This window comes from Chaetodon auriga, chromosome 17 (assembly GCF_051107435.1).
Source record: "Chaetodon auriga isolate fChaAug3 chromosome 17, fChaAug3.hap1, whole genome shotgun sequence".
NCBI lineage: Eukaryota > Metazoa > Chordata > Actinopteri > Chaetodontiformes > Chaetodontidae > Chaetodon > Chaetodon auriga.
Genome location: NC_135090.1, coordinates 18,811,921 through 18,834,165, shown reverse-complemented (window position 1 = coordinate 18,834,165; position 22,245 = coordinate 18,811,921). Strand labels below are relative to the sequence as shown.

Here is a 22,245-nt window from a genome sequence, read left to right as displayed (position 1 = left end):
AGTTTGTTGTACAAGTCAACATCTCCACCTGTCTCACTAACGTTTGCTTATTAGAAAGTGAAAAAAAATGTGACCCTTATTATTAATTACTTATTGACATTTGATTACTTTTTATTTTGCTCTTATTAATGACTCACCAGCCAAAAGAGATTGCTCACAGCTAAAAGTCGATCTCATTATAAACAAATGATTTATTAACCATTAATTAATTCCACTCTCTAAACTCCAATTATGGGTTGATTATTATTATTATTTTTTATTATTCCTACCAACTGGACGAAATGGTATCACTCCAAAAATACTTCGTCCTGCGGTGAAACACTTTCCCCGTGTGAGTTGTAGCTCTTGGGTTCATTTATCTCAGTGTTTCATAAGCTTTGTTTGGATGCATTTATAACCTCTCCTAACTACCCTGAAATCAAGTCTCGCTGGTTTACAAATCACCATCAAAGGCCTGTTTGTTCCTCCTTGGTGTCCTTTTTTTTAAAGGTGGCTGCTTGCACGTCGCTTACATGTCTCTGTTCCGGTGTAAACATGTTATCCCCGCGCCTACGTGCGTCTCAAACCTCCACCTCCAGCCAGCGAACAAGGGATCAATATGGAAATTGACTCAGACTTTCACTGCGATGCCTGCGTCCAGGAGAGGCGATAAGCTCGGAGAATAAACGGGAGTTAGTTAGGAGGCATAGCCGGGGATTATCCCAAACTTGCCCCGGGGTTTGGCTCTCCTGCGCGCAACCGGACCGGCGTCTGTTCAACGCGGCCGGATTGGACCTGCAGGGCCCCGGGGCGCAGACTGACAGGCTCCCCGGGGGGGAGGCCCTCCCCGCGACTCGCTCTGGATGGAGATTACAGGGTGGCAACGCGGCTGGTATCTCTGTGAACATACGCACGCACATGGAACGAGGTGAGATGATCTCGGAGCGCCCGCGGCAGCAGCCACAGCCGTAAAGATTGACGCTTGAGCCTCACACGGCTATCACACTCCCCGCAGATCAGCATCCCCAGCTCCGTGTGATGAGCCGATACAAACCAACTTTGTTCAGCTCACAAAGAGGCAATTGTTAGCTGAAAGGTCACTTGCTCGAGGGCCCCAGTACAGCAAGTACAGCTATAGAAGATAAAAACTGCCCTTCTTTAGTCGTATCTGCACTGAGGGGGCTTTGATAAACCGGCTCCTTGAAATCAACATGCTGATCTGGAATGAAATGAAGGCTCTGGGCTCCAAAACCGGTTTTATCATCTTTGGACTTTCCCTCAGATTAATCTATTTAGATTTGTATTACAAAAACTCAAATTTCATTAGATCAGGTTTTATGAGTGTGCAAACAAACCAGGACACAGAAATGCTCTGATAGAAGATAAATTTATTCATTCTTTTAATTTACTTATTATCTCTATATATACAGCTTGATCTCAGGGTATAAATTATCTCTAACAATGTCAAATCTACATGATATTTTCCAGTTCTTTTTGGTACAGCAGGTGATTTATTTGCACAAGTCAAGACAAAGAAGAACAGCGTAGACACAGAATATTTTTGATAATAATCTCACAACAAAGTGTTCAACATGTCGTTTTTATGACCAGAATAAGTCAAACAGCACCTGGTAGCTACAGGGGTTAAGACCAGTCTTCAGTTGGTACATTAATTGATGCTCTGGGTGGCACACCGATAAAGAAACGCAACAAAAACACAAGTTTTTGCATCGTTACAGTCAGAAACATGAGTGCAAGGCTCAAAGTTGTCAGACAGGACGACAGGACATTGTCTTTTTTTCAGGGGAAATGTCTTCAGGATAGAAGCAAACAGAACAAAAATACTGTTATTGCACCACTTCCTGTTTCAGTTCCTCCCCCCTCTCTTTACGACTGGCTGACGGCGGCAGCGGGCGCAGCGTTGGCCATGGCGGCAGCGGCGGCGGTGGCGGCGCCCATGCGCAGCAGCTCCTTCCTTTGTGTGAGGATGACGTCGAAGCTGGACTGCAGGCGGTTCTGCTGCTCCTGGATGCGGCTCTGCAGGGTGCGGACCCAGCGGATCAGCGCCAGGCGGCGGTACATGGTCAGCTGCACCTGGTGCTTCTCCATCTCCTGGGCTTTGAAGCGCTCGCGGTCTCGCAGCGTCCACACCGCATCCATCAGCTCTGGTAGCTCGCCGTCGGAGTCTGAGGACCGATCGTCATCGTCTTGCTCTTCCGCTCCTTCCTCCAGAAGATTCCCCAGGTTGCTTCCTGTCAGCGACTTGCGGCTGAAGCTTCTGTGTCTCACAGCTGGTTCTCTGTTGCTGTTTCTGGTGAGGTCGCTTTCCTGATGGTTGAATTTGGGTTCCCCGACTCCGATGCGGTCCCAGCCTCCCATGAGCATCCCTTCGCCTCCGCTGTCCAAGTTGAGGGAGGACATGCTGCCGCCGGACTGGTAGCTGAACTCAGACTCGGAGTCGCTGTTGGCCCATTCGTCACTTTCCTCTGGCCCCATCTCGCCTTCCTCTTCCCCTTTTCCTCTGAAGGCCGAGCTGCTTTTCCGTCTCTGCTCCACCTGTTTCTCTCTCTGCTTCTCCTCATTCTGGCTCACCATCACCCTCCTCACCTCTTCCTCCATCCTACCTTCCTCCGCTCCGTCAGGGGGCACCCGGCCATAACCGTCGTCCCCGCTCTCGATTTCGGGCAGGGGCTCCAGGGGGCTCCAGCAGGGCAGGCGGGAGCGTGGTGACAGAAGCCCAGAGTTGTGGTGATACGAGGAGTTGGGCGGGTCACGACCCAGCGGGCCCAGGTTGCGGGGACGCACCTGGTTTCGATTCTCATCTCCCCCTCCATTGCTCATGAAGCCCTCATCATCTTTGCCGGGCAGGAAGTTGAAGTTGCCATCTTTGTCGCACTTCCTGTTTCGGAGCGAGGAGGAAGAGCCGTTGTTGGAGCCTCCTTGGCCGCCGTAGGCTGAGTTCCGAGGTTGGTCCTGATGGTGCAGCATCACTGACCTCGACTGAGACTCACTGAAATGACAAGGGACAGAAAACGCATACCATAAGTGGTTCAGTTAGTGTTTTCCGAGTTTAACTTTGTATCAGTACAATGCAAAAATCAACTTGCAGGGCACCGAAACTTGCTTGAGATACAAAACCCACGGCCGCCAACATCACGTTGCCTTTAGCACTAAAGCAATCGGCTGAAACCTGAACCTTAGTTTCATGTTGCACCCGGCTCCCTCCCCATTTTTCTTGTCTTTATCTTCACCGTCACCATCAAATAAAGGCGAAAATAAGTCTCTGAGGAATCGAAAACTGTGTGTCAGTCTCGCTTACATTTCAACACAAACAACAAAGCTCTTGTATGTCTGCATGAGTTTAGGCAAAAATAACCAGCGCTTGTTAGTTATTGGTGGGAAAAAAGCATGAAACTACCAAATTCACCCAGCCCTCTTCACAACTGCTGTGTTGTCCTATTGTGTGTGTAAACTGAGTCCTGTTCGATGGTAAACTCCAGAAATCTCAAAACAAGCCAGGCTTTCAACTGTCATCAACCAAAGATGACACGACTTTGACAGCAATTTTACAGTGGCTGAAAGATAATTCCGCGATCAAACATGAGTCAAAACCAGCAGCTGCCAAGAAGACACGTACAAAAACAAGTCATCTGCAGCTGAAGAGGCTGTGGTACAGCTATGGTGCAAGTAAAGTGTCTGCAAATGTGGGCTAAGAGACATGAATTAAAGACAAGAAGATAGACAAGAGATGCATGGATGAGCCAAAGCAACAGTAAAACTGAGGAAAATTCAATCTAGTTCACCAAGTCACCCCACCCACAGCGCGCGCACACACACACACACACACACACACACACACACACACACACACACACACACACACAGCTAGGTCACACCAAACTCTTGTTTATAATGTCTCGAACTACAGGCTGGTCTGCACACTCCACTTCTATTAGCATCAAATATTTACATGTCTCCTCAGAATGGAAATTTCTCTAATCCTGACTTGAGGCTGCTGTCAATCAATCCCCCCTCTCCTCTCCTCTCCTCTCCTGTCCTATGCACGCGCGTTCACGTGGTGCTGAAGGACAGCGAACGAGGCTTGGACGGGAGCGCGCGTGCAGCAGGCGCAGGCTGATTTTTGACGATCACGAAGAGGGGGAGAAAAAAAAAGGTTATTCGTGTAAAATCGGCACATTTATCGCTCCAGAGCTGAATCTTAAAAGTAAAAATAATCTGTAGTGTCACAGAACAATGCGTAGTCTGCTTACGGATGGATTTCTGTTCATATTTCAGCGTTTCACCCATGTAAAAACAGCAACACGCGATGGAAAACAGAGAAAAATAATACCAAAATAGTCCTGCTGCAGGGTGGATGTGTCTTATCTGTGCAAAAAGATGCCTGTCATTGCACGGTCGACGGCAGAAAGCACAAAAAAGGCGACCAATGGCGCACACAGGCTGCATATTTACGGCACAGAGATGAACATAATGTGGCAAAAAAAACCACAAAACACGACAGTTTTAAATCCTTATTATAAACGGCGGATCAATAATGTTACAAAAAGGACTCGACGTATCTTCTTGACGTGATGAAATTAGATAAAAACGCAGAAAAAAACAGGAATATTTCATGTGCGTCGGGCGTTATGTAACGCTCACCCCATATCAGTGCTGTCTCCTCTCTGTCCCTGAGTAAAAACAAGCTCAGACCCTTCCTTTCATCTCCTATTTGCTGCTTGAATAAGTCAAATGAGTGACACGGATCCGGCTCAGGATATTCACATGAGGTTCTGGTTTGGTCTTACCTTTCTGCCGGTTTGCTTGCTCGGTGCGGAGGCTGGACGCTGCGCCCTCCCAGTTTTCCCCCTCCTCCGACCCTCCTATGTGATGTTTATCTTCCTCTCTCCTCCTCCTCCCATCCTGTCACTGCCGCGGTGCTTCTGGGAAATAAAGGACCGGCTGACTAATAACACTTCCTAAACTGGGCTGGGGCTGGAGGAGAAGGGAAGCGCTGAGAATGAATGGAAACAATGTGAGGCCAGAGAGGGCTGTGCTGGTATTTTACTGGAATGTAGGTTTGTACAGCAACAGGTTCACTGTGTGATTACACGAATCCAGTGACATCCTGGAGTATTTAAGTCTATTTAGCCCTGTTTCAGAATAATACAGCATGACACTTCAAATGTCAGCATGTGTTAAAACAAAAAACCACTAAAAGCAGTTAAACCTGGTGAAATCTGGCTGAAAAGTATTTTTTGGGGGGTCTTTAACCCATTCAGCATTTATGATCCGTGCACAATAATTTAATAAATGGTTTACAACACACTATAAAGTTGTTGCCCAAAGCTATAAGAACATCTTTTATTAATGTGCAGCATTCGCTAACACTCGTGCCCAGAAGGAGCAAAAGTTGTTGTACAAGTGAATTAATAAACACTTAAATCTGCTCAGAACTGCATTATAGAGTGTTTATATGCTGCTTATAAATGCTAAATCATTAGGCGTGTGTATAGGTTACATGCAGGCTTTGTTTTAAATGCATTCACATTACTGTAAGTGGATAAATACTATTTGAAATGCTGTTAAAACAAAAGGAATGCATTATGCAGCCAAGAGGTTTAAAAAGCCAATCAGCCAATTTTCGACCAAATCTCACTTTGTTTTACGTTATGACGCTGTTTGTATTTGTGTGAGCTTGCACGGTGGAGTTTAGCATATATTCTGCATGTTTGTGTGATATGATTTATGCATTTTATTATGTTTTATTTATCTTATGTTCAAGTCTGTATAAGTTCTGTGTTTCACCTCAGAGGACAGTGAAGTTAAAGATCCCCTCCAGACATGTTTTAACACACGACATGGAATAAGAGTTTGCATCTGATTTTTTTTTTTTCCACAAGTTCAAGTACCAAATTAAAAATTACATGCGCTCCTTCTCTATTCTCTCACTGAAAAAAAAAAATCCAGATTCTATGAGTCTGCAAATATTCTTCATTTCAAAGGTGTAACTGCTGGACGGAGGCGTCTCCTCCATCGTCTGTGTGCTGGTTTCCACATCACACTTGTCTACGTTGCATATTGGACCATGATTGGCTTCCAAACTGGATGTGGTGTCGTAAAATGATGCTCATACACGTGTTTCACTCAGATTCCCCCCCCCCCTCAGCAGATACATGTGAAAACAGCCCTCTAGTGTCCCTCTCTCAAACATCACAGTGAAGTAAGGAGGAGAGCACGTTCGGAGTCGACATCCAGCTGCATCTCACCATGAAAATGACCAAGACCACATGTTTGCTTTCTCTAAAATGAAAAGTACTCTGTGGGGTTTTTCGACAGTCATGCAGGGGGACTTTGATCACAGCAGCGAAAGGCGATGAAGGTTTAATCGTTTGTTACTTGAAGGAGACACAAATCTCACTTTTCACTCACTGGAAAAAAAAGCACACCATCGGTTGGTTTTACTGGGCTGTTACCGTGACTGTTTCTCTCTCTCCACCTTCCTCTTATTGAATTCAGCAGGCAAGGCCGTGCCCATCCTCTGGTGGCTGTTGAACAGCATTCTGGGAAATGGAGGAGGTAGCACAGTCAGCTTTGATCAAAGTGTTCTGGTAGACACTGAACATTTCGACATCAAGCTGAGTGTCGGAGGATGAATCTTTATGTTTTGCTATCACGCCATCACCAGGTATCTACAATCACAGGTGTGCTTAAGGCATCAAAACCATTACCCACAATGCAACACTGACAGGCAACGTCATATCTCAAGTCCCTGCAAAGAGAGGACTGCAGGATTTGTTGCAGTGTGATATTTCTCCGAACTGGTGACTGGCTGCTTTTATGATTGTCAGTCTGAGATCTAAAGGCATGGCAGTTGAATGTGTGTGCGTGTATGCAAGTGTGTTTTCTAGAGGTGTGTGTGTGTGTGTGTGTGTGTGTGTGTGTGTGTGTGTGTGTGAGGTATAGAGAGGCTACATCAGACAGACTTAACAAGTGTTCACTGTCTCTCCACCCTGCTCTCATCCCCCTGACATGTCATCGCTGGCGGCAGAAAGAACCTTGCGTCCTCCTCCTTCTTCTCTCCACACTCACACACACACACACACACATACATACATACACACACACAGATCTGCCCCTATCTCCCCCCCCCCCTTTCTCCTTCAACAACATCCCCATTCAAGTGCATCAGCTCCAGGCGTCCTTCCTCCCTCCCCTCCTCTCCCCATCGTTCACTGGTAGCCTAAGCACATAAAAAATACATCAAACACAGCCGTCCGCCCAAGGCCTCGTCACACGCAAAATCATCTCTCCCTCCATCTCTAAAAAAGAAAAACCCAAGTTACAAAAGACAACTACAGAGGACACTGATACAAGGAGAGATAGAGCGAACTCGGAGGGCTGAGGGTCGTCTGTGAGGCCTCCTGGGGGAAGACAGATTATTGTAATGTTAAAACTCATCGCCCTCTCCCCCTTTCACACACACAGACTGAGTAAAAAAAGGAGCATGACTTACCTTGCGCATAATAAGACCTTGTTTGAATTGTACACAGCCTGCAGCACCATGACCCACTTCCCTCAGTTCGGCTCCACATCTGCTCCAGCACCAGTCTCGGCGGTGACAGGGGCCGAGGGCGGCCGGCAGCACCCACGGGGCCGCGCTGTCAGATCCCCCGCGCTGAGATGCACGGAGACCGTAAAGAGAAGCCTGCCGGACCTCCAGCTCACAGCCAGCGCGCTTAAAAATCAGCCAAATCAGCCAAGACGTGCTAAATTGAAGCACTAATCCAGCACGGGGTTGCTTTTGCACACTAATTACACACTTTTATTTTAGGCATAGATGTGAGTTCATACACGCATAGGGTGCATACGTCATGACACAAGCACACACACTCCCTTTGGGGGCGACAGCTCGTGTTTCTCTTCAATTATTCCACCCTCTGCCCTCTCCTCATAATCTGAATAAAGCCAGATCTGTGTCCTCTAGATATTTAGAGGCCGGGCCTCGATGCCAAAACATGTAACCTTCCTCCTCTCTCGAGTGTGGAGTGAATGGGGAGTTCAGGGAGAGAGAGGGTGGCGGGGGCTTTAGTGCGTTGACCTCGTAATTCCCTCTCGGGGTTAAACAAAGTTGTGAAATTCAGTTTGGAGAGGCGGGTGTGGTGTTGATGCAGAGAAAGAGAAGAAGGGGGAGCTGCATTATCCTCCAACATGCATGGAGATGATTCCTATTATGTCGTAATTGGAATTGATTTCTTGACCCTGCAAACAGACCCTAAGGATTTGGAGTCAAGTCTTTATCTCGATTAATTGAATTGTAACGGCTCAGAGATAATGATAGATGCGGCTCCGCTCTCAGATCATTTTATTCCTTTGCCCAAAGCCTCTTGGCTCATAAAATTTCACAGAAATCCACTGATGTTTCGAGACTTCCAACTAGACGAACAAACAAAACCGAGGCAGAAACGCTTTGACAGAGGTAAGAATGTAATCACGGCTCCAGCAGCACCAGGATTAAGCCTGCCTGCCTGCAGGTACTGCAGCTCGCTATAGGAGGGGCCCACCATGGGGTTTGTTCCAGACCCTGCTGGCGTTGGCCCCTAATGATGTGTAATGGGGCCTCCTGCGCCCATTCCTAACCCCGGGACCTCCTCCTAATCACCGTGGCTACTAATGAGATGGAGAGACATAAAAGGGCTCGTTAGAAGACCCTCCCTTTAATGCTGCCCTATTATTAGCCACTTAGCAAATCATTAGTCTCTAAACTGCAATTATGCTTTAAAAGCAGGAAGAAAAAGTGAAATAAAGAGTAGAAAGAGGCTTCAAGTGTTTAGATTTACAGCAAAGGAAAGGTGGAGAAGTGGCTTCACATGAACTGTTTACAAGCTTTCCCGCCCTGTCAAAACCTCAGTGTTTCCCCACAAACAACCAGGAATAAACGCTGGTAAACACAAGTGAGATCCTCGGGTTTCTTCTGCATATCACTGTGCCAAGCTGTCTTTTATACTGGTTTCCAGTGGTCTTGGGTTTGCGCAGTTGTCTTTACAAATTGACCCTGAAAAACCCAGATTATTCCCCAGAGGAGAGTCTGCAGCCATGCTAGCAGCTCTGTGAGGCTGTGCTCTGGTGGTGTTTTGAGAGCTGAATGCTAACACATCTTAGTTTAGCGCGCTGGCATGCAAACATTTGCTAATTAGCACAGACCACAAAATACAGCTGAGGTTGGTGAAAATGTCAGTTTTGCAGGTTATTTAGTCATAAACAAAATGAAAAAAATGAATGTGTGCACCACATTTCATGGCACCCCATTCAACAGCTGTGGAAATATTTCACTCCAACGCACCGAATGCACATCATACCTGCTGCACACACCTGACAGCTCGCATCCAGTTCGACAAGAGACGAAAAGAGCAATGTCTTAAAATACACTTTTATTTACAATGTCAAAGAAATACATTTATACCACCATACAAAAAATTTCTGAACCTTTAAAATCCAAAATCAATCATATTTACATGATAAAACATCTTTAAATGGATGTGGACGTGACAGACCAATGCTTCAGGTGGCACTACGGATTTTAAGTTTAGACACACAAGCTGAACAGCAGATGTGTGTGCGAGAAAGTAAGACATCAGAAGACGCCTTTAGTGTGCCGTTTCAAGGTGATGTAAACATGCAAGCTCACATACAAGCATCCGATTTTGTGTTTCATTAATGTGTACACGAGGGGAGGACATCCCATAACCATCATGTCACCTCCTCCTTCATTCAAGTCTTACTGGCTGAAACAGTGTCAGTTCTGACCTTTATCGGTCCGCCTCCAGCCTGCCGACGGATGAGCCTTCAGTTAGTGCGTTTTGACCTCAGTGGTCCAGGAAGCTGAAGATGCTCCTCTGGGGGCCTTTAGTCTGTCCAGCAGGTTTGTTCTCCCTGCAGACCCTCTTTGCCACCGGGTTCACTGCTCCCACCGGCCCCCTCTTCTTCATCATCTGAGGGTCAGACAAACACAAAGTTAAAGCTTTTTTTAGCACATTGAGACTCTTGTACAAAACATCAAATCCTTGATTGAGCACTGACAAAATGACTACAGGCACTGATGTGTTGGTGTGGTGAAAGAATACATGCTTTTTGTGGTTAATTAATACAAATGTAATTAAAAAAAAAGACAGAGTGCAGTGAATCTTGTGCTAAAAGAAAAAAAAAAAAAATCGCCAAGCAGTCGTTTCTGTGTTTTTACTTCATAGTATTGAATAGGAGCAGTGGGCTTTGGCTCCATCTAGTGTGTCAAATGTAGAAGACAGCAGACGGATAAATTCACCCATCACACTCACATGACTATCACACTGAGCAATCTCTCCAAGATCTTTGGAAAGTATTTTGTTTTTGTGCTTATTTTAGAACAAAGGCCAGAATTCTCGCCCCGAGGGTTACGAAACCAAAACATATGACTGCTCATTTTTCTACTTGAGCATTAGCTACACCATGTCACCTTTTTATCTAAAAGATTTTTGAAGGACATCTGTCTGATGGACTGGACAGATGAGAGGAGTCAGCAGGTTCCCATCAGTGCAGCCGTTTGGCTACCAGTGCTAAACAGTGATCATGTACTCATGGGCCCCGTTTAATAAAATCTGCATCATGCAAGCTGTGATTCGCAACATGACATCATTTCCCCCTTTCAGTCCTTTTGAAACTTTCATCCAAACCAGAACAAACGTACTGGAATCCATGCACGAGCAAGCCAGAGTCCTGTGGGACTCACAGTTTTCTGCAATTTGTGAAACATGGCGCTGCCACCGTTTCCCGCGCTCATTAACTGGTTACCATTGAACTACTGTGAGGTAGGCTGGTGAAATATTCCTTTGAACAAGCCCCTTAGGGCAAAGATATTTTGTATATTTATCTTGAAACATCTTGAGTTTTATCTGAGTGCAGGTGCAACGTGGGACTGACAAGCTCATTCCATCTCAGCTTCCACACCTGCATGATCATGAGGGCACAGCACATCTGGTTAGCGACACTCCTTTCACTCACCTGTTTCTGGGGAGCATCTGAGGTCGAGTTGTCCTTCTCAGGCGACAGAGTTTGGAACAGGAATCCTCTGCTGTTTCTGGGCGCCAGAGGATTCCCCTCTGAGATCGAAGCCAGCTTCTGGAGGACGGAGTGAGGCTGACTCAGTAATGACCCCCTCCGCACCTGGTAGAAATCAATAAAACATAAGTCTCAGATTGACCTTGTATAGTGCACAGGGAATATGTAATGAACCGTGTGGGTAAAATATTAAAAAGGCCAATCACCAGCATCCACTCACACTTCTCATTCTGCATCATTCTGAATCCTTTTTATTGGGGTTTTGGTTTAGTTAAAGTCAGCACAAGGCAGAAATCTCAGGTTTCTTCTCTACCAGCCGCACTAGCATTCCTCCAGAAGCCACTAATGGACTAGATTCCTTACACTGGCTGCCTGTCTGCCAAAGTGGCTGCTGAGTAAACAACAACAATTACAACATCTGGCTGCTAGTAATGTTATAACATGGATAGGTATTCCAAATAACACATCAAATCAAGTTAAAATTGTGCAAAAACAATCTTAATATAGAGTTGTTTTTGCCGCAAAAATGTTATTCAGTAGACACCTTCTGAACCTTGAAAAAAGTACAGCATGTCTCAAACTGGAATTTTCCCTGTCATGGGACGAATAGAGGATGATCTGATCTTGTGTTGTGCCACAGTGACGTACCTGCAGGGGCTGCGAGGGTCTCTGGAAGGGGTTCAGAGCTGATGAGGTCTTCTCTGGCTGCGGTGCCACAGGGGGCTCTGGTGTGAACGTGTGGAAAGTTAGACAGTGAAATGCTTTGACTATAAGCTTTCTCCCAATGCTATGGCTAAGAAGAGGAAAAAGAAAAAGATCTGTGTAGATCTGAGACATTTCTAGATCTCCATTTGTAGTCGTAAAATGTTTTAATCTTGATACACTGAAGGAAAGGAGCTTTGTTTTTAAAGGTTCAGGAGCGCAGACAGTTGAAATCTGACTAGCGTCCTTCTGTGGAGCTCACTTTGTCCTTTGGATCTGAGGACGTGAAGCGGCCAGAAACAAAAACTCATGAATATTACATGTGGCCGTTCAGTTTTAGTCACGGTTATTTTTCCGGGAACACAAGAATGCCACAGCTGTGGGGAAATGAACACTGAAGCAACCTGCCATTTAGCAATGACAGTATTGGCAGCACTTTCCTCTCTGGTTTAGTTTGCTGGGACGCATGCCACTGTTTCGGTGTGTGTGTGTGCGTGTGTGTGTGCTGTCAAATAAGGTGAAGTTACCTCACCAGCCTTCTCAACTGACAGTGCTAAGTAGATTAAAAAACATATATCTAGTTAGTTGTTAAGATTAAAAGAGGGAGCAAGCAAGAAGGCTGTAAGAGACAGGCCTCTAATCTCTGGTTATACGTCTGTTCTGTGCCATGAAAGCGCCAAAAGAGGCGTTATTCAACAGGAATGCATGAACAATGAAAGCAGTACAGGTGGGAAATTAATGACATACACTAAGAAATATCATCTGTGCAGCTGATCTGCTGTTAAAGTATATAATTGATCGAGTCACAGAGCGGCCTAAACGCGCTCGGACAAAGTAACACAATGTTTTTAATACAGAGAAAGAAATATCTTCATGTATTACATGTGCCGAATTTAAAAGAGGAGACAAATAATTAAGAATTTGTCGCAGACGGCATTTGACTCTGTTTGTAAAGTTTGCCTTAACTCAACAACTCACAAAACTCCATGATTATTTAATGGGAGTCTGGGGCTGATTTGCCACCACCTCAAATTACTCACGGGCAGGTTTGGCTCTGGAGGACAGAGATCTGATCACAATGAGGATAACGAGAACGCATGAAAAATACCAGGTGTAAACACAAAGGCCAGATCGGATCATTTATCATGTATCCGGATACAGATTCCACTTTAATCCCAGGTGTGTGACCGCTGCCATGCTGTGTTCACTAACGCTCAGGAAAATCTTTCCCATATCTACAGCTGGTTCAACAAGCACCTGCCAGGATTTTAACTGGAACTAAAAAAGACCCTATTTCCCACCTGACCTTTGGAGCTGATTTAATTAAGAAAAAAATTTAAACAACCTTTAAAAGCTCAAACAAAGCACATTTGGACACAAAGGCAACGCTGCCAAGCTTTGAAATAACCCATCTGGTGACTGTTTTAGATGTTTTGTTTCCATCTACTTGCTCGCTGTTAGACTATTTGTTCAGTCGTTACTGAAGTCACGGGATTCTTCTTGTGAGGCCTCGTATCAAACCGACCTTTTCTCTGCAGAGTCTTGGCAGTCAGCTTCTTGGCCAGCTTCATGAAGTGACTGTCTTCCTCTCCAATCTTCTCATCGTCTGCATCCAAGTCTTCCCCTTTCTTGGCGTTCTGTTCAGACTGTGAGAAGAGACACAGAGAAAGGAATGAAGATGAAATAACAACAGCCCCTTGCAGAGGAGGGGGGGGGGGGGTGACTCAAACACATGGGTCTTGAACGGACGCACATGTAGCTTTTCTTTGTATGTTTACTGGGATAAAGCTCTTTCAAGGCTGCACTGAACTCTGAAACTACCACAGTCAACACTGCACATGTATTTCTGTTAAAGGCTCCTCACTATCATCCATGTACAGGACGACCCACCTGTTGTCTGAGCCACTGTTCTCTCTCCAGTCGCTCCTTCCTCCTTTGGACCTCAGACTGGTCCACATCCTCATCTTCGTCCTCCTCCTCCTCTGCTCCTGTCCTGTCTATGTTGAAACCATCATCTGGAGGGAAAAGTCAAGAGGAAACTCTGAGTGGCTTGTTGGAGCAACTTTGACTGAAGTTTCTAGAAGAGCTGATGCACTCAAGAGTTTCTTGTTTTTTTTTTTTTTCCAGGTTGTTTTTGACCCATCAGAAACACACCAATTGGGTCATGTCATCCTTATACAACTGCTGCCTAAAATCCAATCAAATTCTGAATTAAGCATGTAAACCTCAGCATGTAAACTCACTAATATTTTTCCAACGGAAGCGGCGAGCGCGTCCCGGGCCGTCAGAGTGCAGGTCGCCGTCAGTGAGGTAACGCTCCTGGTAGAGCCTCAGACGTCGCTTGTCGTCGTCCATGACCTGTTTCCTGTAGGAACATTTTCATCTCTCAATTTAAACCACCAAATTTCAAATTGAAGATATCCACCGTGTGTTAATACTACAGGATTTTTCCTATTATGATTGCAGCAACGGTGGAGGAAATGCTGCACTCGCATTAATGCAGTTTAAGCTTATGATAAACCTGGAGAGTAGCTGGAAAAGACCAACTAGAAGGAGCATAAACCTTAATTAAAAACTGGATATTAGGTGGTAAACCTAACTGCAAACGTGGACGGCAACTGGGTAACTTACTGGTAAGTTTCTCAGCACACAAAGCTCACACATATCAAACATAAAAGATGGACTGAGATCGGTTACTCACATGTGGATCTTGTTGACCTGGTCCTGCAGCTCCTCATCAGAGGGAAGCTCTTCAAGAAGCTCCTCCTCCTCGTATTCGCTGCCTCTTTCGTCGTCCTCGTCGTCGCTGCCCATGTCGTCGCTGCCCGACAGCTCAGCCTCTGACTCCAGGTAGTCAGCCAAACGCCTGAGAACAGGATACAAGAAACTGTTAAAACCCGTGCTGCAGCCTGGTTTATCTCACAAATGTTGATTGATTCTACGCTTACATTTTCTTCTTTTTCTTCGGTCGGTGTGGCGCAAACACGCCCTGCATCTCCTCCTCTTCTACGTCATTGTCCTCTTCCTCACCACCATTTGCCTCATCCTCCTCTCCATCTTCATCATTGTCCTCCTGTAAACCAACAGTTCACGCTCCGTTTGCTGCCAGTGTCATTTAAACAAGAAGTGGAACTTTTCTAGCCCAATCAGAAGAGACGATGAGGCATGTCGATCTGATCTCACCTGTTCACTATGACTTTCCACATCTGACAGAAGACGGAAGTCACAGTCTTCTTCCTCCTGCTCTTCCTCCTCTGGCTTCTTTTTACTTTATACAGACAAATCACTATGAGAACCTTACACTGCATGTAAATATCCCAATTATTATTATGCCCCCAGTCCTTTAAAACAATCTTACTAATGGTCAATAATTTGGATTATTTCAAGCCTTTGTACTGTACCTGTTTTGTGTTGGTGAAGCCGAGTGAGCAGAACCTAAAATTGGCAAAAAAAAGTGACAAACAAATGAACACAGGCGCTCACAACATTCTCAAACCTCAAAATCTAAATTTTGTTTCTCATAGTTTATCAGGTTTAGTTTATCTTATTGACAGTCTAATCTCTCTGTCTCCACCTGTCTGCAAAATGGATTTTGTACACTGCAGGTGATTCTGACCTTAGGAGCTTTCAAATGAAATAGCCTGTACATGTGTTCTCATAAGAAATAAAGGGGGGCAGCACACTCCTTTACCTGGACTAGGAAATTTCCCTGAGCAGAGCCCCAGCAGCTGATCCATGGTATTATCAGACCCTTCATCCTGCTCTCTCTCCTTGCTCTTATCGGTTTCCACCTGCTCCTCTCCAGCCTGCGTCGGTGGAAACGCTCCAGAGCACAACCCGAGCAGCTCATCCTCCTGCGTTGCTTCGAGGCCTCCGGGCTGACTCTCCGCTGCCCCGAAAACACCCGAACACAACCCCAACAGCTCCCCCATGTTGGCGTCCATTGCGTTTTCATCAAGGCTGTCCAGGATCAGCTGTCTTTTGTGGGAGCGAGGCGCACCGGGGCGTGGCCCCACGTTAAGGAAGCCGTCTGCATCGAGTAACTGGGAGTGGGTGTCGTCCTCCAGGGAGAAGCGGCCTTGGGAGTCTCCTCCCAGACCGGGACCAGAAGCTGCTCCACCCAGGTGCACCGAATCTGCTCCTGGGGACGGAGGTGCGTACAAGTCTTGGGAGTCCTCCACAGGAAGGCAGAGAGAGGGCTCGGAGAGTTTTCCTGAACTCTGGTGGGAACAAAGATGAAAACTTAAAGCACTTTACTTTCATCAGATGAGCTTTTAGCTTCCTACCACTCCTGCGTGGGTGGATTGTTCTGTCTGCCTCATCAGTTTGACTGAACTGACACATATTTGTGTAACCCTGGGCAGGTCTAGGAGATTTCGAACTCCTGGTGATCCCATTTTGAGTATTAAAGCAAATGAAAAGCTTTATCTTACCTTGGAGGCAGAGCCGAGGAAGGGCCTGAACAGGCAGGGAGACGGGGAGCGGAAAATGGAGGAGCTGGAGATGTTTTTTCCCATGGAGCGCTGATGATTGACGGGCTGGTAGGAGGTTATCATCGATCCTGCGAGCTCAAAGCTGCTGTTGTGGCTGTTGTCTTTCACCAGGGACAGGGAGTCGTCCTCTTCTGGAGACAAGAAGGACGAGATAGTGAGAAAGTGATTGTTATCACTATATGTAAAGCATTTTCCTTCATAACTATTTATTGAAAACTATAAATTGGCCTGTTTTGAGTGTAAAAGGTGCTCACAAGCTGAATGAGGTCATTCACTCTACTCACCCATCTTATTGCTGCTGTCCTGCCCAGAAGGACCAGACCTTCTTACACCATCTCTAAAAAGGAAAACAGTGCACCTTAAGCAGCTTTGCTACTTATATACACACAGAGAGTAAACATATAGTACACAAACATATACGTGACTTAGAGTTTAATGTTAAAACAAAGACAAACACACTAACCCAGTGCGAGAGCAGGAGTTTCCCGGGAACAACATGAGTGTGCCATCTGTGTTAACTAGGTCAGGAGTTGAAGAGGGTCCAGTCTGCGCTACAGGAGAAGGGCTCCTGATACTCTGAGCCAAACTGCCTTCCTCCTCCTCCTCCTCTTCTGCCTCGCCATCTTCACCTCCCAGTAAGTCATCTACACCCTGTTGAAAAAGATCAGGCTTGATGTGAGTGCCAAGGAATAAAAACACAAATGTGCAGAAAGTAATTTCACTGCTCCAGAACAGCAAGAAACATATCCTCATACCTCTTCTTCCTCAGACTCATCCGTCATATCTTCCTCCTCCTCTTCCTCCTCCTCCCCATACTCTTCATTGTCAAGGCAATTCAGCTCGGCCCTGCGGACCCTCTCCTCCTGTCTCCGTTGGGCCATGGCGAACTGCAGGCGCTGCTTCAGAGTGCGCAGCTTCTCTCCTTCGAAAAGAAGGACAGAAAGTGTTAGGAAGTCAACAACCTGGTCTCCCTGTTGGAAATACACCCGTCAAAATTCTCTAATTTTCCAGAAGCCCTATCCTCAACGTGCACATCCATACCTGGTTTGGTAGCCACGGGCTCCTCTGCTCCCTCTTTAACGGTGACAGTGACGGACTCAGTGTGCAGCTCTTCCTGACCAGAAGGGGTGCTGTCTTTGCAGATGATGCTGAGCTGCATCGTGCGCTCTCCCTGAGGACGCACGGGTGCCTGGACATGACGAAGGTAACGCTCCTTCAGCGCCTCCACGCCTAGTTGAAGAAGAGGTGAACACAGGATTTAAATGGCGTAGGAGAACGGTTCATTCCCACTCTTGATCTCTTCTTCTTTTAAAGCTGCGTTTCCTCCACTTTAGTATAGTACCCTTGAAAGCTGTACCTAACACATACCTACATGTACCTGCAACCTAGATCTGGTCTTGTGAGGCTGCAGTATTCATTAACTGACACACTGTACTGTGCATTTACTGCCTGGCTGACAACTTCCTGCCAACTTTTTCCTCTGCTTAGAGTCACTGTCACTTTTCTGCCACTTCCTTTCTCATTCTTCTCAACCACACACATCACGCACTGAGTCACACTACTCTTCTAACCAGAAAAACACAGTGGAGGACTATGAATGGAGGACTTGACTGTGCTGAAACCCTTCAGAATCATTTACCGGGGTTGAGCTGTGGAGGCTCGAGCTGAACAAAGGCTCCCTCATCTGGACACAATTTAGCGACAGGCGGGGGGTCCAGTCCAAGCTTCTTCAGTATGGCCAATTTGTCCTTCTTAGGTTTGGTGGGCGGCTGTGCCGATGGCTCTGCTGCAGGTGGATCGGCGCTCCCACACTGAGTGGCTGAAGGCTCCACCAAAGCCCTACATAAGGGCTCTTTTTGCAGGACGTCACAGTCAGGCGTTACTGCGATCTGCCCTTGTTCGAAGGGTGGAGGAGAGGTCTCTTCTCCAGAGTCAGGAGAAGGTCTCATTACTCCATCTGTTGTGTTGTGTTGTGACTCCTGCAGACTCTCTGAGAGGTAAAGCATCGGTCTGGATTCCTGGTCAGGATCTAGGCTTGCGGTTGCTTCTCTGTCCTGGCTGAGGCTCTCCTGCTGCGGGGAGGAGGTGGCGGCAGGGTGAGGTATGGGCTGGATCTGAGTGGAGGACAGATCTCGGGAGGGAGAAGAGTCCTGCTCTGTGGATGGCTGCAGGGTATCGCTGGGTGGGTTGGTGGGAGGTGGAGGAGGAGCCGACGGTGTTTCCAACATCATGGCTGAATACTTTGTAGATCTGAAAAGAGTGAGATTATCATTCATTTAAGTTCATTATGGCAGGTTTGAAACTTATTGTTGAATCCTGATTGTGTGTGACAAATAAATGTAAAACTGTTTGGCAAAAAATCTATTATAAATAGTATAATTGATCTCATAAAATTGTGGCAGCAGATGTGTGGCCAGCTGTTGCCCTGACGTATGTGCATCATCTGTCTTTACTTCAGCAGCGCCATGACAGAACCCGCTGGCCTGGTCCTCTTCTTGAAGAACTGGTCGATGGTCTTGGGCTGAGGGATGTGATAGGGCAGGCCAATTGTAGACTCTACAAAGACAGAGGAATGTGTCAAAGATCTGAACCACACTCAAATTATGATCCAATCAGTAATGACGAAAGACAATAGAAGTGCTTCTTGTAAACTGACCTCTGACCAGCCGCTGAGACTCACTGTGGAGCTGCTTCATCGCCTCTTTGCTGGCACGTGCAGCTTTCCTCTCCTGAAAACATCACACGTTGAGAACAAAACCGCTCTTTGGTATCGATCTGAAAGCATTTACAATACATTCATGATCTTTGGCTCTGCATACCGTCCGCTGGGGTTTCTCCGGTGCCTCTTCATCTTCCTCTGCTCCCTCACTCAGGAGAGGATCCTACGGCATTAACATTTTACATTGATTACAAAAGGACCTGTCTAGAAAGCATCCGCAAAACGCCACATGACACATTGTGCCACTATTTTCACCTCACCAAAATTTCATTAACTTTAACAAATTTTGTTTCCAGTATTATCTGCATCAGTCAAGCTGAGCACACTGACAACAACAAAGAGCAAGACCTTAAATAGCTGCCATATCCGTTAACATCCAATAGCTTGTTTTGATTCTGATTGAAAAGTCAGACGAAATAATGCTGAAGCACTGAATGAACACTTCCAGTTGTAAACAGTCATCTATTTTGTACCGTGCGTTTTTTCATCTTCTGCTTGACAGCGGCTCGGATGGCCTCCAGAGACTCTTCCTCCTCCTCTGCCTCGTCGTCCAAACCAGTGTCAAACAGCTCTGTGTCACCCAGCAGACATCCACTGTCATTCAGAGCCCGAGGGAGAGGTGTATTCTGGGGAATTGAGTACAAAGTTTCCTTTAACTATACAATATAATCTTACAGTTACTGTCCTTTGTGTACATGTTAATTCCTTAATTTGATGATTTGGGCGTCCAGTGCAATTTTACCCTTAACCTTGATGTACCACCGAGTACAAAGAGTTCAGGCATAATGAGAAAACAGATACCACTGAGAGAAAATGCCAAGCTGCCCTCACCTCATTCCCTTCAGAGAATCTCTCTTTCTTCTTCAGCTTTTCCACCACTTTGCTACGTTTCTCCTTTTTCTCTCGATGCCTTTGACTCTTCTCTCTCTTCTTGTGTTCCTTCAAAGACTTTGTTTCCTTCCTCACCTCCTCCTGTCGCTCCTCCATTTCTCCACATTGCTCCTGCTCGGGCTCACTGTCTTCACTGTCAATGGGAGCACGGCTTATTCTCTTACTCTTCTGCGCCCCCCTCTCTTTCCTCTCACCCTTCTCCCCCGCAGTCTCCATCTCCTCTCCGCTGGAGGCAGATAAGACCAGAGCTTCGGCCATGTGAAAACTGTTCTCCCCAGCTGCCTCCTCTTCCTCACTGTCACTGTCTCTGATGGCGTTACGATGAGGCTTTCTGTGAACGGTGATGTCTTCGTCGTCATCAGAATCTGAAAATAAAATAACAGTTGAGGAAAAGGTCAAATAGGGAGCAACCATCACAAATCACTGAAAACACTTTTTCTGATGCAGGTAAGCTGTGATAATCGTCTCATCTGAAATTGGTTCTGTTGTTTTATCCTCTGTATTGTGCTTGTATGTTATTATACAGCGGATCATGGGATGCCATTTAAACAGTAATTTGGCTGTTGCAGTTATCCTAACCATTGTGATTAAGTGTCCACTAAAAGCCTAACTGTTTGATGTAAATGCAACAAGTTTTCTCATTTACACAGCCAAAGGGCCTTTGCCCTGCCTCTCTCAGGCTGGACTATCATCTATTGTTGTGTTACTTCACCTGGAAGCTCTTCTTTATTGGTGGCTGCCTCCATGACCATCTCCTCTTCTGGAGAGCCCATACCGCTGTCCGAGTCGCTCTCGGTCGCAGCTGGGAGTCCCTCAACCTGGGTGCAATGACACAAAGCAGAATTCATCCATCATGAAGTGCATTTTCCATAGTATGCAGGTACTGCAGTCTGTTTGGTCTGATGTCTGTTTACCACAAAAAAACAGTCTGCATTTAACGTAATACAGCCTTAATCTAACTCTACACTAGAGTTCAGGGTTAGTCATTTTCCTTTGTGTACTTTAACCATATCTTAATTAAATCCAAAGGTACTAAACGGAATTAATTTGATGGTTGAAGTGGCAGACTACAACCGCCGATAGAAGCACAACTCGCTGCATAACTTCTTCTATGAAACCAAAGTTATAGGTTGTGTTCATGAACACGTCAAAGAACATGGAGGAAAAGTAACTCTTTGCAAAGTTAACATGAAGCATGAGGGTCGATTGTGTGACCTTATGCAGCCAAATGGCTGTTAAATTACATCAACGGCGCCTTGCAATAAACCAAACAATAAGCACACACGTTAGCTAGCGACACTGCTTCTTTTCAGAGAGTCAAATTAACTAACCCTTAGCTACATGTAACGTTACCATACATGCAGACACGAGTGATTGATTTCCGCGATTGATCCCCAACATCAGAAACTTTGCAGATATGATTTCAAGTGGTTAACAAAGTAAAATGCCAAGTATGCATTTAATCGACGTGACCAGGCCAAGACAACAACCACCATTCAAGCTGGCTAAAACGAACCTAGCGAGCTAGCTAACTGGCTAACGCTAACACTATCTGCCATTAGCGTTGCATTTTATCTGAAATACTTTTGTTCCTGCCAGCCCTTTTCTGTAACTTCTGAAAGTCAGACACTTTGATGCTGAATAAATGTCCAAACTACTGGCTCATATTTGAGTGTTCCCTCACCTGTTGTTGAGAAATGACCAGGCTCATCTTTGTCCGCCGGCTAGTTGACGCTCTTAGGTAAAATAAACCAGCGGAGACAACTCTTCGTCGAATCCCGGCAGCTACAACAGACGTCGGAAAGTAAATGTCTGCAGGACAAAGGCTATTTTAGCCGTCCAAAGCTCATTTAGAAAGCGTTTAGCCGGGCTGCTTCTCTTCCTCCCGCCTGTTCCATACACACCGAATAGAAATTTTGATCTTTCGCGCGCCGTGACAGCTGGCCCGCAGTTTTTCTTCAACGAGGTGTCAATCGCGGCCTTCACGCTTTCCCATTGGTGAACTTTGCATCCGCCCAGTGTGACGACACAGCTTGGCGAGAGCTGATTTTAAATACCGGGAATGCTCGGGCGGGCGGGGCGGAGGGTTTTTGCAGAAGTGAGGGTGATGAGAGGTTTTGTACACAGACAGACAGAAAGAAAGAAAGAAAGAAAGAAAGAAAGAAAGAAAGAAAGTTAATGAACACTTTTCCTCAAGCAAAAGCACTTCAGTTTTTCATTTACTAAAAAACAGGTCATTATTAAGTACATATGCAAAGGCTGCTAAGGACCTGAAGGATAGTAAGACCTACATGGTTCTATACTGACAGGAAGTCAGTCATAGTATGATCAAAGTCAGAGTAAAAAAAAATAAAATAAAGATAAATA

General features: G+C 45.9%; 2 protein-coding genes across 3 annotated transcripts; both read right to left on the bottom strand.

Annotated features, from left to right (window-relative positions):
• Nucleotides 1-1,347: 1,347 nt before the first annotated feature.
• Nucleotides 1,348-4,915, bottom strand: c19h1orf216 (chromosome 19 C1orf216 homolog). Of its 2 annotated transcripts, none has more exons than XM_076755320.1 (2): nucleotides 4,788-4,915; nucleotides 1,348-2,989 (listed from the first exon to the last, which is right to left on the bottom strand). In XM_076755320.1, exon 2 carries the CDS (start codon nucleotides 2,965-2,967, stop codon nucleotides 1,867-1,869), a length of 1,101 nt encoding a protein of 366 aa, XP_076611435.1. In that variant the 5' UTR covers nucleotides 2,968-2,989; nucleotides 4,788-4,915; the 3' UTR covers nucleotides 1,348-1,866. The 2 variants fall into 2 exon arrangements, with proteins under 2 accessions (XP_076611435.1, XP_076611434.1); XM_076755319.1 differs by having other exon boundaries at nucleotides 4,642-4,796.
• A 4,689-nt stretch (nucleotides 4,916-9,604) lies between these two features.
• On the bottom strand, nucleotides 9,605-21,624 carry clspn (claspin). Its single transcript, XM_076754918.1, has 24 exons — nucleotides 21,563-21,624; nucleotides 20,591-20,696; nucleotides 19,819-20,243; nucleotides 19,461-19,613; nucleotides 19,088-19,150; nucleotides 18,925-18,997; nucleotides 18,722-18,824; nucleotides 17,908-18,518; nucleotides 17,310-17,498; nucleotides 17,024-17,190; nucleotides 16,732-16,919; nucleotides 16,553-16,605; nucleotides 16,209-16,399; nucleotides 15,467-15,995; nucleotides 15,177-15,210; nucleotides 14,959-15,043; nucleotides 14,724-14,848; nucleotides 14,477-14,641; nucleotides 14,019-14,140; nucleotides 13,666-13,790; nucleotides 13,301-13,421; nucleotides 11,722-11,798; nucleotides 11,017-11,178; nucleotides 9,605-9,971 (listed from the first exon to the last, which is right to left on the bottom strand). The coding sequence occupies exons 1-24, from the start codon at nucleotides 21,587-21,589 to the stop codon at nucleotides 9,846-9,848; spliced, it is 4,020 nt and encodes a 1,339-aa protein (XP_076611033.1). The 5' UTR covers nucleotides 21,590-21,624; the 3' UTR covers nucleotides 9,605-9,845.
• Between the last annotated feature and the right edge of the window lie 621 nt (nucleotides 21,625-22,245).

What these genes read in the sequence shown, in the direction of transcription:
- clspn (XM_076754918.1), bottom strand. Translation starts at nt 21,589, where the DNA reads ATGAGCCTGGTCATTTCTCAACAACAG. An exon ending in TCCTCGGCTCTGCCTCCAAG is followed by an intron (nt 15,996 to 16,208) that starts GTAAGATAAAGC and finishes TGTTCCCACCAG; the next exon opens with AGTTCAGGAAAACTCTCCGA. An exon ending in CTTCCGTTGGAAAAATATTA is followed by an intron (nt 13,791 to 14,018) that starts GTGAGTTTACAT and finishes TTTTCCCTCCAG; the next exon opens with ATGATGGTTTCAACATAGAC.